The sequence below is a fragment of the Acinonyx jubatus genome, chromosome B3, assembly GCF_027475565.1.
Source record: "Acinonyx jubatus isolate Ajub_Pintada_27869175 chromosome B3, VMU_Ajub_asm_v1.0, whole genome shotgun sequence".
Classification (NCBI taxonomy): Eukaryota; Metazoa; Chordata; class Mammalia; order Carnivora; family Felidae; genus Acinonyx; species Acinonyx jubatus.
In genome coordinates, this window is record NC_069386.1 from 1,620,729 (window position 1) to 1,636,378 (window position 15,650).

A 15,650-nucleotide genomic window follows, 5' to 3' on the forward strand; every position below is an offset into this window, starting at 1 on the left:
GGGGCAGAGAGAGAGGGAGACACAGAATTGGAAACAGGCTCCAGGCTCCGAGCCATCAGCCCAGAGCCTGACGCGGGGCTCGAACTCACGGACAGTGATCGTGACCTGGCTGAAGTCGGACGCTTAACCGACTGCGCCACCCAGGCGCCCCTCCAGAAAGGCATTTTTATAGAAGGAGTTGTATGTAAAGAATGGGAAGGGTTCGTACCTTTTTGTTAGGATTTTACGGATTTCTTTTTTTTTTTTTAATTTTTTAATGTTTATTTTTGAGAGAGAGAGAGAGACAGAGAGGGAGAGAGCATGAGCGGGGGAGGCGCAGAGAGAGAGGGAGACACAGGATCGGAAGCAGGCGCCAGGAACGAGCCATCAGCCCAGAGCCTGACGCGGGGCTTGAACTCACGGACCATGAACTCACGGACCATGAGATGAGCTGAAGTCGGCCGCCCCACCGACAGCCACCCAGGCTCAGGCGCCCCGGGTTTTACAGATTTCTTGACCGAGAAGTGTCCCTCCTGACCTGGGCATCTGTGGGCTCGAGAATAAGAAAGTTGCCTTCTCCAGCATCCTGTGCAAACCCTACCACGTTGGCATTGGTCTTTAGGTAGAGTCAGATGGCAGTGTGTGACTGGGCCTGAAAAGTTGAGGCCGGAAGCTGGGTCTAGAGAGACAAAACCAGGACGGAGGGGCCTCAGAGGGAGAGCGGGGGTGTGGGCATATGTCGAGTTTACGTGTACTTCTGTTGGGAGGGGGGGCGTTGGCAGGAATCGGGAGTCACAGCTCAGTACGAGCAGGAGGTGAGGGCTGGAGTGAGGGGTCTGGGGACCACCGGCAGGCGGTGGAGAAGGGGGCACAGGGGTGGGGGTGGTGAGGGGACAGGGGACAGAGGAGTGTAGGGAGTGTGCCTTCTCAGGGCACAGTAACCCCCCCTGAGAAGAGCTGCCGTCTAGTTCTGCTTCTGCGTCAGCAAAGCCCGGTGCTGCCGAGCTGAGGCCGGTCGGTCCTGCGAACTGGCCACCTGTCACCGGGGGCCCCCCGTGCTCACCTTCCCAGCCCTTCTCATTGTCACGCTTCCCTCCCAGCCACCCAGCAGCCATCCCTGTGCATATCGCTGGCCGTGTCACCCCTCGTCCCACAGCCCCCCGTCTCGGGGCCGGGGCCTCCCCTCACTCCCTCCATATGGAGAGTACCCCCCCGCCAAGGCCGTTACCGGGGCAGACGTGGGTGGCTCGTGGGCTCCCGAGGAGGTTTCGACACTGCGGTTGATGGCTTGGCACTGATTTTGTGTGTGAATAATTGTGAACCTGGATGTGCCTCGTCAGGTAGCACCCACACTTGGAGTCCATTCGTTCACTCACGCATTCATTCACTCATTCACTCACCCATTCATTCACTCACCCATTCATTCACTCACTCACGCATTCATTCATTCATTCACTCACCCATTCACTCACCCATTCATTCATTCACTCATTCACTCATTCATTCACTCACCCACTCGTTCATTCACTCACCCATTCATTCATTCACTCATTCACCCATCCATTCATTCATTCACTCATTCACTCATCCATCCATCCATCCATCCATGCATTCACTCATTCATTCGTTTACTCATTCATTCATTCACACATTCACTCATTCACTCACCCATTCACTCATTCATTCACACATTCACTCATTCACTCACCCATTCACTCATTCACTCACCCATTCACTCATTCATTCACCCATTCACTCACCCATTCATTCACTCACCCATTCATTCATCCATTCACTTCTTCATTCATTCACTTATAGCACCTGTGTCAGAGGGCCAGCACCTCCCAGTTCCCACACTTGGCACATGGACACCAGGGAATGAATGATCTCCATCCGCCTGCACCCGGTCTGGTCCTTTCCTCTACACTCCCCCCCCCCCCCCCCGTGCCTGCCCAGCCCCCTCCGGTTAGAGCCCACCCCCCACCCCGCGTGGGCTCCCGGTCCCGGGTCGACGCCTCATGTAGCCTGGCTGAGCCTGCCGCAGTGGGGGCCCCCTGTCTTACCGCAGGCGCTGTGTCCTGGGGACTCGGTCTCAGTCTGCTCGAGCGACTGTAGTGACGAGGGTGCCACACACTGGGCGGCTCAACCCGCAGACACTTACTTCTGCCAGTCCTGGAGGCGGGAAGTCCAAGGTCAAGGTGCCGGTCGCGTGTCTGGTGAGGGCTCGCCCATGGACGCCTTCTCGCTGTATCTTCACGTGGCCGGGGGCAGAGAGAGGGAAGCGAGGTCTCCTGCCTCTGCTTAAAAGGGCACTCATCCCAGTGAAGGCTCCACCCTCGTGCCCAAATCCCCCCCTGGTCCCGTCCCACAGGGGATTAGAGGGGACCCAGGAGTCTTGGGGGCCGCGAACGTGCGGACCACAGCCGGTGGGAGAAGCATGCTGGAGCAGGGGTGTGGCGATCAGAGCTCCGTTCTGGGGCCCAGTTTTCCCAGATGCGGCCACAAGGGAAACACGGCCACCACCGAAGGACGTTGTGACGCCGCGAGATACGGGAATAAACACTGCGCCCTCCGGGACCTCACCTTTCCTCGGGGCTCGGTGACCCGGCGAGTGGCATGTCGTGGCCACATAATGGGCTTTCACCTCGTCCGGCCACGTGTCCGCATCCCGGTGCCACCTCCGTAGGGTTGAGCGGGCGGTCTCGGCCGCTGGGTGGCTTGGGGAGCCTACACGTGGCGGCGGTTTACTCGTGGTTTAGAGGGGTCCTGGCTCCGGGGACACGGCCTCTTGTTGGAGACCGACCACCATCCTGCGTGCGGGCTGCTGTCCGCTTGAGCGTCTGTCCCACTGTCCCCCAGAGGCGTCCCTGTTTGGATGACAGTGGGTGAGGCCACAGGATCTAGGAGACCCCGTCTGACGCTGTTGGTTCCTGGGTAAACGGCTCACACGACCCGCCAGCTCCCCGCCTCCAGCGCCCGCGGCCCCTCCACGCGTGCTGCGGCTCGGGCTGCGGTCGGCCGGGGCCCGGCGGCTGCACCTGCCGCTCTCGTCCTGGGCCGCTTGCTGCTCCTTCTTCCCCGACCTCGGTGGCTCCGTCCTTCCTGTCTGTGCGTCCGGGGCCTCGTGCTGCACCCGGATCCTGCAGGCACTGGGTTCCCGCTGAGGCGCAATGACGAGTTCACGGCCAGGAGGAGCAGCCGGCCCCTCTCCGTGGAGGCCTTCGGTCCCGTCCCCCGCCGGCGCTGAGAAGCCGGGATGGCCAGGCCAGGTGTGGGGTTGCTACCGGGAGGGACCGCGTGTCGTGGCCGCTGTGACCCCTTGTCCCTGCCTGTGGGCCGGTGGCCTGGCCTCCCGCCTCCAGTAACCGACTCCCCGCGTGTCTTTGCTGGAGCCTCACCTTGCTGTCTCACGTCCTGTCTTGTCTTCTTTGTTCTCGTGCAGCCTTGTCTCCCGTCACGTGCACTTTCCTGAGTGTCTCAGGTTGTTCACTGGGCGCCAGGCCGATGCGCTAACTGCGTGCGATAACCGTTATCCCACCGGGGAGGCCAGGATAACGACGCTGCCTCACTGCCCTGCGGGAGGGCCAAGGAGCCTGCGGTGCCTGGCAGCCTCGTGGGGCTCCGAAGACACCTCCTCTCGGGGTGGGCCCCACCCTGCCCTCTCCCACCCCTTCCCTGCCGACATCTCCTCTCCCTACCCCTTCCCTGGCATCTCCTCCCCTGCCTTCCCTCACCCCTTCCCCTGGTCAACCCTCCCCACCCCTCCCTTCCCCAGCCCTCCCTCGTCCCTTCCCTTTGTCTCCCCTCCCCTCTCCCACCCCTTCTTTGCCCTGCCCTCCTCACCCCTTCCCCCTCCTCCCTACACCTCCCCTCTCTCCTCCTCCCACCCGTTCCTTGTCCCTCCATCCCCTCCCCAGCCCTCCCTCACCCCTTCCCTTTGTCCCCCCTCCCTTTCCTACCCCTCCCTTCCCCTCCTCCTCCCACCCCTCCCTGCCCTCCCATCCCCTCCTCAGCCCTCCCTCACACCTTCCCCTTGTCTCTCCTCCTCTCCCCTCCCTCCGGGCTAGGCTGCACAACGCCCAGATTTCAGAATTTCACAGAGAGCTTCTGTCCACTCCCCAAGCTCTGTCCGAGCTCCCAGCGGCTGCCGTGGAGTCCGGCGTCCTGGGTCTGCTCGCTCACTTTCCGTGGAATCCCATGCACTGTATGCTGATCATGAGAGCTCTGTATTCTGAGGGTTCACACCCGAGATACCCTAGGAAGTGGTAGGTGGGGGATGAGAGTCCCATGTGGGTGTTGGCTGTGCCCCCCCAACCAGGAGGCTTGCCTTAAGACCCACGGACACACACGGTCTCTGCTCACACACCCACCGGAGGTGCGCGGAGGGAATCGGCGCACGTCACGCAGGGTGGCTGTTTGGTTGTGATTCCGGCTGAAGCCGAAGCTGAACCTTCCTGAATGGAGACCTGACATCTTAACAAAAACGGGTCATTACTGTGCTGTCATTTCGGACCCGTGTGACAGCGGCCCCCAGCGGTCTGTCTAGGCTCCATCCGTGGCCAGGCTGCCCGGCCGCCTGGCGTTGCAGCTCATGGGACTAAACACGTCCATTTGCAGCGGGGGCTGGCGGAGAGGTGCTGTGCTGGGGGCTCGATGTTCCCGAACGTCTGCTGCTTTTCCTCGGACCCTTTGTTTTCTTAGCTGTGTCTGGACGGACGACAAGCTGTTTAGATTGTTTTGGCGTGTCTGATTTTTTAAAAGAATTTTTAGTGTTGGGCTAAATGGGGAAGGGGCATTAAGGAATCTACTACTGAAATCATTGTTGCACTATATGCTAACTAATTTGGATGTAAATTAAAAAAAATTAAATTAAAAAAAATTTAGTGTTTATATTTGAGAGAGAGAGAGAGACAGAACGCGAGTGGGGGTGGGACAGAGAGAGGGGAAGACACAGATTCTAAAGCAGGCTCCAGGCTCCGAGCTGTCAGCACAGAGCCCGACACGGGGCTCGAACTCACGGACCGCAAGGTCATGACCAGAGCTGAAGTCGGATGCTTAACCTCCTGAGCCCCCCCAGGTGTCCCTGGTATGTCTGATTTTGAAGCTCCCCGCCTTGTGCATTTTTGAGGTGGCAAAGGTGACCCGGTTGGGTATCACTTCATCCTTACAAAGATAGGAAAGCGTCCAAATACGACTTTTTCTTGAAAGATACGTGGCCTAAACAGAAATAAACGTTTTGATAAATGCTCATAGTCGTTTGTTATCACCAAGGCCCGAATACCGGACAGACCCACAAAGGTGCTGGTCACAATGCACTGTGGTAATGGCCTTTCGCCTGCTTTGGATTTTCACTTATGGATCTGTTCCCGCCCCTTTTCAAAGAGGACAGAGAGGCCTTGCTTCAGGTGTTAGCGAACACGCTCCCTCAGTGTTGCTGTTAACGCCCACATTTCCTTTTACGTGTAAGTATTTGGAAGTTCTCAGTCGTTGGTGCCGCGTGTAAAATGAATGGCCTTCACCATATGGCCGTGGATGATCACATGTTTCCTCCTGCAACAACGCACTATATTTGTGAACCGTCTGATTGAGAGGACGAATCCCGCACACGAGATCTTCAGCTTAGTTCGTCTAGAACGCACTTTACATATGAAAGCTCGGGTGACAGGCTCACGCAGCACGCCCTGTTTGTAGCACCGATGGCCGTCCCTCAGCCATTGGGTTTGCCCCGAGCGTGACACAGAGGCCGGGTGGAGGTCCCCTTGTGGCTAGCCCCGAGGGGGGGCCCAGGCTGAGCGTGGAGCTTGCCCTCAACGTCCTGCTCCGGAGTCATCATCTCGATGGAAGTTTCCCCACCTTTCTTCCAGGCCACCTTGCACCAACTCTGGTTCTCCAAAGCCAAAACCTGCCTGCCGGCGGTGGGGGCAGGGAGGGGGAGCTCAGGCACACGGCGATGCCCCAAGGCCCGTGCCCAGGCTGGAGGCACCGGCTGGTGGAGGCAGGGCCTGGCCTCGCCCGTGTCCACCACCTCCGTCCTGCTGCGGGGACCCAGCCTGCCTGTGGGATGAGCCTGCCTTACAGAGGACACGGGGCTGCTTAAAACGTAGCCAGGACCTGGGGCCCGAGGCCCCGGGCTCTCGGTCTGATGACTTTTCTGTACGTTGAGCTATAAAAATCCCACCCCACGGAGGGCCTTTGGGAATCGAGCATCCTGCCTTCCTTCCAGAAGTGGAAGGGACACTCCCTTGCTCTCAGGTCTGGAGGAATCTTTCTGATCTCCCCCCCCCCCCCCCCAGGACGCGTTAATAATAATCTAGACGTTTTCAATGCATATTGTGGCTGCGTGAGAAACCCAAGTCGCCGAATTTTCAGAACCTAAGCAGTTAATGTTAGAAATTTTGCTGCAAATAAATTGATCAGTATGCAAGACAGTTTTCACGGCTGAATCATGGTCCACAGTTTAGGTAAACAGATCTGTGATGACATTTTCTGAGTGGAATACAAATTCCGTTCGTTTCCTCCCAGCGGCTCCTGGCACTTCTACACGGATAACAGATTCTCCCAAGAAGGTGTTGGACACCAGGAAGAGAGATCTTTGTTTAATCCCTCGGAAAAGGTAGGGCTGTGATATCGGGTGTGATTTCCGTGGAAGGAATTGCTCTGAGAGACATGGCTGTTGGGGAGGACATTTTTCTTTGCCTGTTAGCTGCCTCTGTGCACCCCCGACCCCCGGAGAGACCCCTTCTGGTCTTCCGATTCTTGGAATTGTCGTGAAAACATCATGTTGTTGTCTTGTGAAAGTTTGCACGTAATTAATTTTTCTCCCCGTGTTGTGAATGAAGATCAAGGGATATTTTTCTTATTGCGATTTCCATGAAATAGCGGGGTGGGGGGGGGCCCGGGGTGTTTTCTCACTTCCTCGTGCCGCTGGCATCCGTGATGCTCCCGGGCTCCCTTCTCCCCGTGTCCTCGCTGCCTGTGCCGGCACAATATGTCTGCGTCTGAAATGGGAGCCGGTCTTGAGCTAGATGCTACATCACGAGCCAGCTCTGTTCTCTGGGTGGTGGCGAGGCTCTCAGAGCCCTTAGCTCATACTGATGTTAAAACGAGCCGAGAAGCTCATTGCAACTTTGGGCGAGGCAGGCAGTCATTTTGCCCGTGTGTGTGTGTGTGTGTGTGTGTGTGTGTGTGTGTGTGACGGGAGTTGGTGCTTCCCAGGGTGGGGGGTGGGGGGCGTCTGCATTTGGAGTCAGACTGCTGTGGACAGAGATCATTCTGCCTGTTTGTGCATTTGCCGTCGGTTATGACCCCGGACCCCGCGCCCAGGTCCGTGCACCAGGGCCGCCTTTGAGGTGGGGGAGGAGTGTTGATGTCGCAGGAGGTGGGGACCGCCAGGGCACGGGAGCCAGGGGGCACGCCCCCCAAGGGCCGGGCCGGGCGGATCCGGTCAACAGCTCTGCAGCAGTCAGAGGAATACATTTCGGAAGAGGGCACTCCGTGCATCCTGCTTCATTTCTCCCAGAGCGTTTCCACGGCCAGGATGGCATAGGTGTGGCCTCCTCCAGGAAGCCTTCCTGGGCTCTCGTGGGCATTCCCACAACGTGCTGCCAGGCCACCTGCGCAGCCCGCGGCCCTCGCGAGGGCTCTGCCCAGCCCCGTCTCCACCAGAGGCAGGAGGGGTCCTCTCGTCCCTGACCACCCAGCCTCTGCCAAGCTCCCGGCGCAAAAGCAGAGCTTCGCGAATGCCGTTTGTGATCGCGACGGGGCCCCATTTTCTTACAGCAGCCTCTGCAAAAGGAAGCAGGGTCTGGATTAATCCCATTTCCCGGTTGGAGCACAGGTAGAGAAACCGAGTCGCGCGATGGGGAATCCAGGCCTGCGCCCAGGACCCCGAGCTGGCACACGGCCCTCGGGGTAAGAGGCCGGAGGGAGGTCTGAGCTCACGCCCCGCCCGGCCGCGGAGGCCCCGTGTGTCAGGTGTGTGGCGTGCACAGATGCAAATGCGCATCCGGCCCAACCGTACTTTCCTTCCTCCTCCGGAAATTTTTTGCCCCATAGTCTCCGTGTGGGAGGATCAGGTGATCGAGGCTTTTTAGAATCTTCCCTTTCTGGGTGCTGACGGTGACACATGGAGTATTTTGGGGCGTTGACATCATCTCTTCCCTCCTGAACGCCCTCTTCGCAGCTGCATCACTCAGGCCCTGCCATCGTCCACCTGGACGGCTGTGACCTTCCTTGCTTCGCAGCAGGAGCAGCACAGGTGTGGTAAGAATGAACCACAGGGGACCGGGCCCAGGCCGGGGAAGGGACCGGCCAGGGACAAGCTTCCTGCAGAAGTAATGTTTGAGCTGAGCTGAATGACTGTTAGGAGTTAGCTTGGTGAAGAGGGAGGAGAGCGTTCTTGCCACAGAACATAGCGTGTGCAAAGGCCCTGAGGTGGGAGGGAGCACGCCGTGTTCAACAAACAGAGAGCAAGCAGTGTGACCAGAGCTCAAGACGGGTGGGTGGCAGCCTGACCACACGGGGACTGGCTGGATGTGGCAGGGAGCTCCACATTTGTGCTGGGAGCGGACAGAAGCCGCCGGAGGATATGAGCGAGGCTGGTCTTGGCAGATCTGGCCCCCGTGACGATGCGTGGGGGGGAGAGTAGGTGCAGGAGGCCAGCGGAGGGGGGCCTGAGGCAGGCCTGCAGCGGAACCCAGAGGTTGGAGAGACCTTTAGGGGTAACAGCAGGCCCCGATGGTGCATTTGGGATCATGGCCAAGCGCCTGGACGAGATGCCCTGGGGAGAGGAGAGGTGGAGGGGAGCAGGGAGACCCAGGAGGCGGGGCCTGTGAGTGGGAGGGGCGTCTGGCACCTCGAAGCCCCGGGGGAGAGAGCTCCAGGTGGGGGAGGCGGGGGCAGCTCTCTGGTGGGGGCACGGGGACAAAGGCCTGGGTGCCAAGGGCTGCACGGGAGGTCCCGAGGCCTCAGGGTGACCCACAAGGGACAGGAGACTATTTTACCATGTGACAGAGTGTCCCTTGTACAGTTGAAAGTCCCTCATTTGTTTGTACCGTGGGTTTGAATTTTGCTACGTGATCTGTCAGTAAAACCGTTCATGTTTCTGTGCCTCACTAGATGCTTCTCCTTTCTTGTGTGGTCAGCCCCAACTACGTGGGAAAGTCCGGGTGAGGACCGTGACCTTGCCTCCCCTTCCAGCGTCTGCTGGGGCCGCCAAGGGCCTGGGGTCCAGGACTCCCCGGCCCCGCTGGCCTGCCTCCGCCCTCGCGCAGGGGTGTGGGGCCATGTCTGTGCACCTGCTCAGGGACGCTGCCGGAGGGCCGTGTCCACGTTGGGGTCAGGGCGGTGTTCCCGCGTGTGCCCGTGTGTGAAGCCCCGTGGGGGCACGGGCAGGGCGGAGGTCGGGGAGGTCAGGGACGGCACAGGGGTGGAGGCACACTCGGGGCCTGTCTGCTGACCCCACCTGCAGTGGTGATGCTGTGCAGGGAGGCATGAAGTCGGCCCTGGAGAAGAGCTCCCCCCTCACAGCCCTTTGCTCCCGCATCACTCGGTGAACTGTCGTGAGCGGGGGCCGCCGAGCGATCGGGAGGGCCCTCTGTATGGCCGTACCCCCCTTTGTGGCCCAGCACCTGAAATCCTAGAAGTAACTTCATTCCTTACAGTAAGAAAATGACTCCCGGTTTTGTTAGCGTCTGTGTGTTTCATTTGGCCACGTTTATGTCTTCTTTTTAAGTGTATTTATTTATTTTTTTTTTTTAAGGTTTATTCATTTTTCAGAGGCAGAGAGAGACAGAGTATGGGGGGTGGGAGGGGCAGAGAGAGAGGGAGACACAGAATCCGAAGCAGATTCCAGGCTCCCTGCTGTCAGCACAGGGCCCGACGCAGGGCTCGAACTCACAGAACGAGAGATCATGACCTGAGCCGAAGTCGGTTGCTTAACCGACTGAGCCACCCGGGTGCCCCAAAGCTCTAACATCTTCGTCCCCCTGTCGGCTTGCGCCCGGTGTCCTGCACAGGCTCAGAGGGCTCGGGGGTGTGCTCAGTGGGGTCCAATGGAGGCAGAGGAGGTCCACCCGTGCATAGCGTCCAGTGGGGCAGACAGGGTGTTGACGTGCCACGAAGACGGGGCCTGCCCTGCCCTGCCCTGGCCAAGCCTGGGCACTCGTGCAAAGCAGCCAGTCTCTCTCCTTGCTCCCCTCATTCATCTGAGGAAAGGAGTGGACAGCGGGTGCCCCTTAGTCAGGTTTTGGGGACTTTTGCTTTCTGTAACTTGTATTACAAAAACAACCAATATTTTTGTCTTCCCATAAAAAATAGGAGGAGTATCATTTTGTCCTAACTACACATTGCCTTCTGTTTACCCCCTTTTCATGACATACTGCTCTAATCAAAGTCAGACTTCCTGATACAGGACTGCCCAGTATGTTTTCAGAGGACACTCAGGGGTGCCTGGGTGGCTCAGTCGATTAAGCATCCGACTTTGGCTCAGGTCATGATCTCGTGGTTCGTGACTTCGAGCCCCACGTTGGGCTCCGTGCTGACGGTTCAGAGCCCGGAGCTGCTTCGGATTCTGTGTCTCCCTCTCTCTCTGCCCCTCCCCCGCGCATGTGCGCGCGCGCGCGCGCTCGCTCTCTCTCTCTCAAAAATAAATAAATGTTACAGAATCTAAAAAAAACAATAAAATAAAGGACGCTCCAAGGAGGGCGAATGGTGTGTGGCTTTTCCTAGCTTGCTTAACCGTGGAAGACGTTTTCTCGGAGAATCTGAGGGGACTGACTCTGTGCGGTTTGTTTTGGGAAGTGGCGACTTTCGTTTTCACCCGTATTTGCGCTGGCAGAGGGATTTCGCCTTCCGTTTTGGGGCCTTCACGGACTTCATCTGTTTCAGTCCCCCTTTCAGAAAGAGGACGGCTTTCTTATCAGAAGCAGCTGCGGTGACAAGGTCATCCCTGTTCACGCTGTCCAGCTGTCACCAATCCAGTACAGTAATTGTTGACAGGGGAGAGCATTACCTTAAGAAAGGGGTTTTCCCCCCCAGAGTACTTCCCCCGCAGTGTGTACCTTCGTTTAAAAAAACCCGGCAACTGTGACAGCTCTCGGATATCTGTGACCAGAGCCCAGCAGCTAAATAAGGTTTTGTTTGTTAGTATTCTAAAATTCTCCTTCAGAAGTTTGGAGCACAGTCGTTTGAGTTGACCTTAGAATGTGTTTATGAAACTCGATGTCTTTGGAAGTAATGTGGGGCAGCTGTCGGACGCCTGCCTGGTTTCTGGAAGGAGGCGGGGCGCGGGAACCCGCCCCATCTGAGCACCTCCGGACCCCGGGTGCCCGTGCTCCGCTGACAAGGGCCCCAATTCCCGTATTTATCCCGACCTGTCTTCTCGAAGCACATCTGGGAAGCCTACAGCTTCCCTCCTGACCAGGGTAGGAGCCGGGCCGGGCAAGTGTGGGGCCCAATCTCCGGAACAGTAAGCAGAGTCAGAGAGGACCCTCGAGTATTTACTTTGGCGTTTAGCACTCTGCCTGAGTTCAGGAACCCTCTACAGAGTAGGAAGGAGAAGCCGTTCAGCCGTGTGGTTTCCCTGAAATTGAGAATGTCTGAGATGGCCTCAACCCGCTTGCGGAAGTGTCCAGCTCATTAGGAGTGAGGTGTTCGGAGAGTGACATACAGGAAAGGTCATGCCAGACCTTCTCCTCGTTTTGAAAAATGTCCTTACTTAAACTCAGGTCGGTTGACATGTTGTGTAATAATGGCTTCAGGGGCAGACCCCAGGGATTCGTCGCCTCCATACAGCACCCAGGGCTCATCCCAGCAAGCGCCCTCCCCAGTGCCCATCCCCCATGCCCATCCCCCCACCCACTCCTCCATCAACCCCCACTTTGTTCTCTGCATTTGAGTCTCTTATGGTTTGTCTCCCTCTCTGTTGTTTTTTTTTTTTTGAACTTTTTTAAACATTTATTCATTTTTGAAAGGCAGAGAGAGACAGAGCGCAAATGGGGGAGGGTCAGAGAGAGAGGGAGACACAGAATCCGAAGCAGGCTCCAGGCTCCGAGCTGTCAGCACAGAGCCCGACGCGGGGCTCGAACTCACGGACCGTGAGATCGTGACCTGAGCCGAAGTCAGACGCTTAACTGACGGAGCCCCCCAAGCCCCTCAAGAAACTTCCATTTTATTTTATTTCTTTTTATTTATTTTTTTAAAACGTTTATTTTTTTGATAGAGACAGAGCATGAACGGGGGAGGGTCAGAGAGAGAGGGAGACACAGAATCCAAAGCAGGCTCCAGGCTCCAAGCTGTCAGCACAGAGCCCGACGCGGGGCTCGAACTCACGGACCGCGAGATCGTGACCTGAGCCGAAGTCAGACGCTCAACCGACTGAGCCACCCAGGCGCCCCTCCCTCTGTTTTCATCTTATTTTTCCTTCCCTTCCCCTATGTTCATCTGTTGTGTGTCTCAGATTCCACAAAGGAGTGAAGTCCTGTGATACTGGTCTTTCTCTGACTAATTTCGCTTGGCATAGTTCCCTCTAGTTCCAGCCACGTTGTTGCGACTGGCAAAACCTCATTCTTTTTGATCGCCGAGGAATACTCCACCGTAGATTCCACATCTTCCTTGTTCATTCACCAGCTGGTGGATCTTTCAGACCTTCTCGTTCGTTACGTTAATGCTCATCCTGGGGAACGTGATCCCGTGAGAGCTGGGGCATCGGACGGGCCCTGTCCCTGGCTCATCCTGTGGCCTGTGGTGATGCTTTGAGGCTCCCTGGGCCTCAGTGTCCTCGTGGTGAGTGGCGGGGCTATGCAGGGCTCTATATCCAGGGTTCTGAGTCCAGATTCAGGATGGGGAACAGTCTTTGCCCCTGAGGACGCACGCCCAGGTGGCAGGGGCCGCGGGGGGCTGACTCCTGCTTCTCGGTGGGTTTGCTGCATCCGAGCGGTTTTGCTTTCTGTGGTGCTCGTTCCCCTCAGGTTTTGGCCACGCTGCTGCGTCCGTGGAAGTCTTACCTGCCTCCAGGTGTCCCTCCAGGTGTCCCTATGAAGGCTGCAGATCTGTGCCCTCTTTCACCTCCTGGCTCTGCGTAAGGGCACCCCCTAGAGGCTGCTTCCGCTACTGCTGGGTGACTTTCTTGCTCGTTCCTTTCACGGCATTGACAGACCCTCTCTTGTCTGCATTCCAGAAATGGCTTCAGACATCCCTGGATCGGTGACATTGCCTGTTGCCCCCATGGCGGCCACGGGACAGGTGAGGATGGCGGGAGCCATGCCCTCCCGTGGAGGAAAGCGGCGTTCCGGGTAAGCACCCTCAGCGTTTCCAGGAATCCGGCTTAATACGTGTTGGGCAACGCTCTCGACCCGTTAGGGCAATAGTGTCTCTCCCCCTCCGGAGAATCAAAGCTCAGCGGTTTGCATGCTGTTTAGATTTTGCAAGATCCCCAACTCTGCGCGTGATTTGCACCCAGCTGGGACCTTCTGTTTGCTTGTCCTTGTGATGGGAGGTGGGTCGCGGCCCCCTGGGCCCTGGTCAGGCCATCTCTGGGAGGGGGCGCCCCTCCGTCCCCCTGCCTCTGCACGCCAGCTGGGGTGGGGCAGGCTGCATGCCTGAGCTCCGGGCGGGTGGCGAGGACCCCCCTGGTGCTCTGCCTCTGCTCCGTCCCGTGCAGGAATTTGTAGGAATTCCTTTCGAAACCTTGGCTACAGCCCGGCAGCTGAAGGCCAGGCGTTTGCATTGTCTGTGCTGCTAATGACGCTGCTGAAGGGGTGCGGGCCAGGGCTGGGGGCGGGGGGTGCCGGGCGGACATGGCCCTTGAACTGGGGGGACGGAAAACCACGTCTCGTCATGAGCGTAGCACCTGTGGTCCCAGACGCAGTCTAAAGAACGAGCCAGCTGACAGCAATCCCTGCAGGGAACACGGGACGGACGTTTTCACACCCGTCTGCCCTTTGCCCATCAAGTCAGTGTTGTCCCCAGCGAAATGGCTGATGACTTCCTCCTGACGGACATCAGTCTGTCACGGTGCGCCGCGTGGCCCTTACGCGAGGGGCCGAGATTTCCAAGTGTGTCGGGGGGGTTGCAGAGGCCGAGAGGCGGAGTGCAGGGCCTGCCCCAGCTGTCCCGCGATGCCCAGCCGCTCGCAGCGTGCAGGTGCAGTGACCCCACAGCCACGGGGCCGGTCCTCATGGCAGGACCGTGGTGAGCAGAGTGGGTGCTGGAGCAGAACCCCCACACCGGCCGTGGGGTGAGGCTGAGGCCCCGCCGGGCCACTGCAGGGGTGCAGGTCCGTCCACCCCTCAACCGACTTGTTTTTTAACAGATTCCAGGTGTTTTGAACTTACTTTATTATTTTTTTTATGTTTATTTATTTTGAGAGAGAGAGCTCACCAGGAGGGGAGGGGCAGAGAGACGGAGAGAGAGCATCCCAAGCAGGCTCCGCCCCATCAGTGCAGAGCCTGACACGGGGCTCAGACCCACGAATCGTTGAGATCAGGACTGAGCTGAAACCAAGAGGCGGATGCTCAACCCACTGAGCCACCCAGGCACCCCTGAAATTATTAAAAAAATGTTTTTAATGTTGGTTTATTTTTGAGAGAGAGAGAGAGAGAGAGAGACAGAGCATGAGCAGGGGAGGGGCGGACAGAGAGGGAGACGCAGAATCCAAAGCAGGCTCCAGGCTCCGAGCCGTTGGCACAGAGCCCGACGCGGGGCTTTGAACTCCGGAATGGCGAGATCATGACCTGTGCCTGTCGGACACTTAACCCAATGAGTCACCCAGACGTCCCTGAAATTATTTCAAACGTGTGGCTCCCTCACTTCCGTCCCTTGGAGACGGAGCCCCATGGCTGGCCTCGTCCTTTCTAACAAGAGGCCAGATGGTCAAGCCCAGCCCGTGGTTTGCAGGGTGATCAGCCCCTCGGTACCCGGGGCTGGTGCTGAACCTCCAGGAGTCCTGCCCGCCTTCCCGTCCCGCTCGGGGCTGGGCCACATGGGCCCGCAGCCCACATCTGGACCTTGACTTGTGCTTCCGGCCCTGGCTGGCAGTTGAGTTGTGGTCAGTGTCTTCTCTGCAGAAGTTGCCCCAGCTTCCCTTCCCGAGCAGACCATACACAGCACATCCTGGAGGTCGGCACCACCCCTGCCCAGCACGTCCAATGTCAGGAAAAGAAAGGAGGGGTGCCTGGGGGCCTCGGTCGGTTGAGTGTCCGACTTCAGCTCAGGTCATGATCTTGCGGTTTGTGAGTTTGAGCCCCGTGTCGGGCTCTGTGCTGACAGCTTGGAACCTGGAGCCTGCTTCGGATTCTGGGTCTCCCTCTCTTTCTCTGCCCCTCTCCTGCTCAAGCTCTGTCTGTCTCTCTCACAAAAAAAAAAAAAAAAAAAGTTAAAAAAATTAAAAAAAAAAAGAAAGGAGAGGTTCAGGAGGGGCTATGGTACTGACCACTGGCTGCCTGTGGACAAGGCATGAGCCCTTTGCCACAGATCAGGAGGCCTGTCCTCCGCGGTCCTCCCTCGTGAGGAAGGTGCCGGCTTCCTTCTCCCCGTCATGGGGGGGGGAGCGAGCACACCGCGGCTCCTTCTGCTAAAACTCCAGTGACTTGGGGACTCGGCCCCTGTGTCCAAGCAAGGAAGTGACCATTCCCACAGGGCTCCGTCCAGAGAGCTTCTCACACCTGGCGTTG

General features: G+C 58.0%; 1 protein-coding gene across 10 annotated transcripts in view; it reads left to right on the top strand.

Moving 5' to 3' along the window:
* Positions 1-15,650, top strand: part of ARNT2 (aryl hydrocarbon receptor nuclear translocator 2) — a 148,915-nt gene that overhangs the window by 26,001 nt on the left and 107,264 nt on the right. For 7 of the 10 annotated variants that reach the window (XM_053223451.1, XM_053223450.1, XM_053223449.1 and 4 more), the window contains exon 2: positions 13,157-13,271. In XM_053223451.1, coding sequence (XP_053079426.1) covers positions 13,157-13,271 — 115 coding nt within the window. Of the gene's footprint in view, positions 1-6,331; positions 6,593-8,059; positions 8,242-13,156; positions 13,272-15,650 lie in introns of those variants that run through there. The other 3 variants (XM_027068260.2, XM_027068261.2, XM_027068262.2) reach the window with 3 other exon arrangements.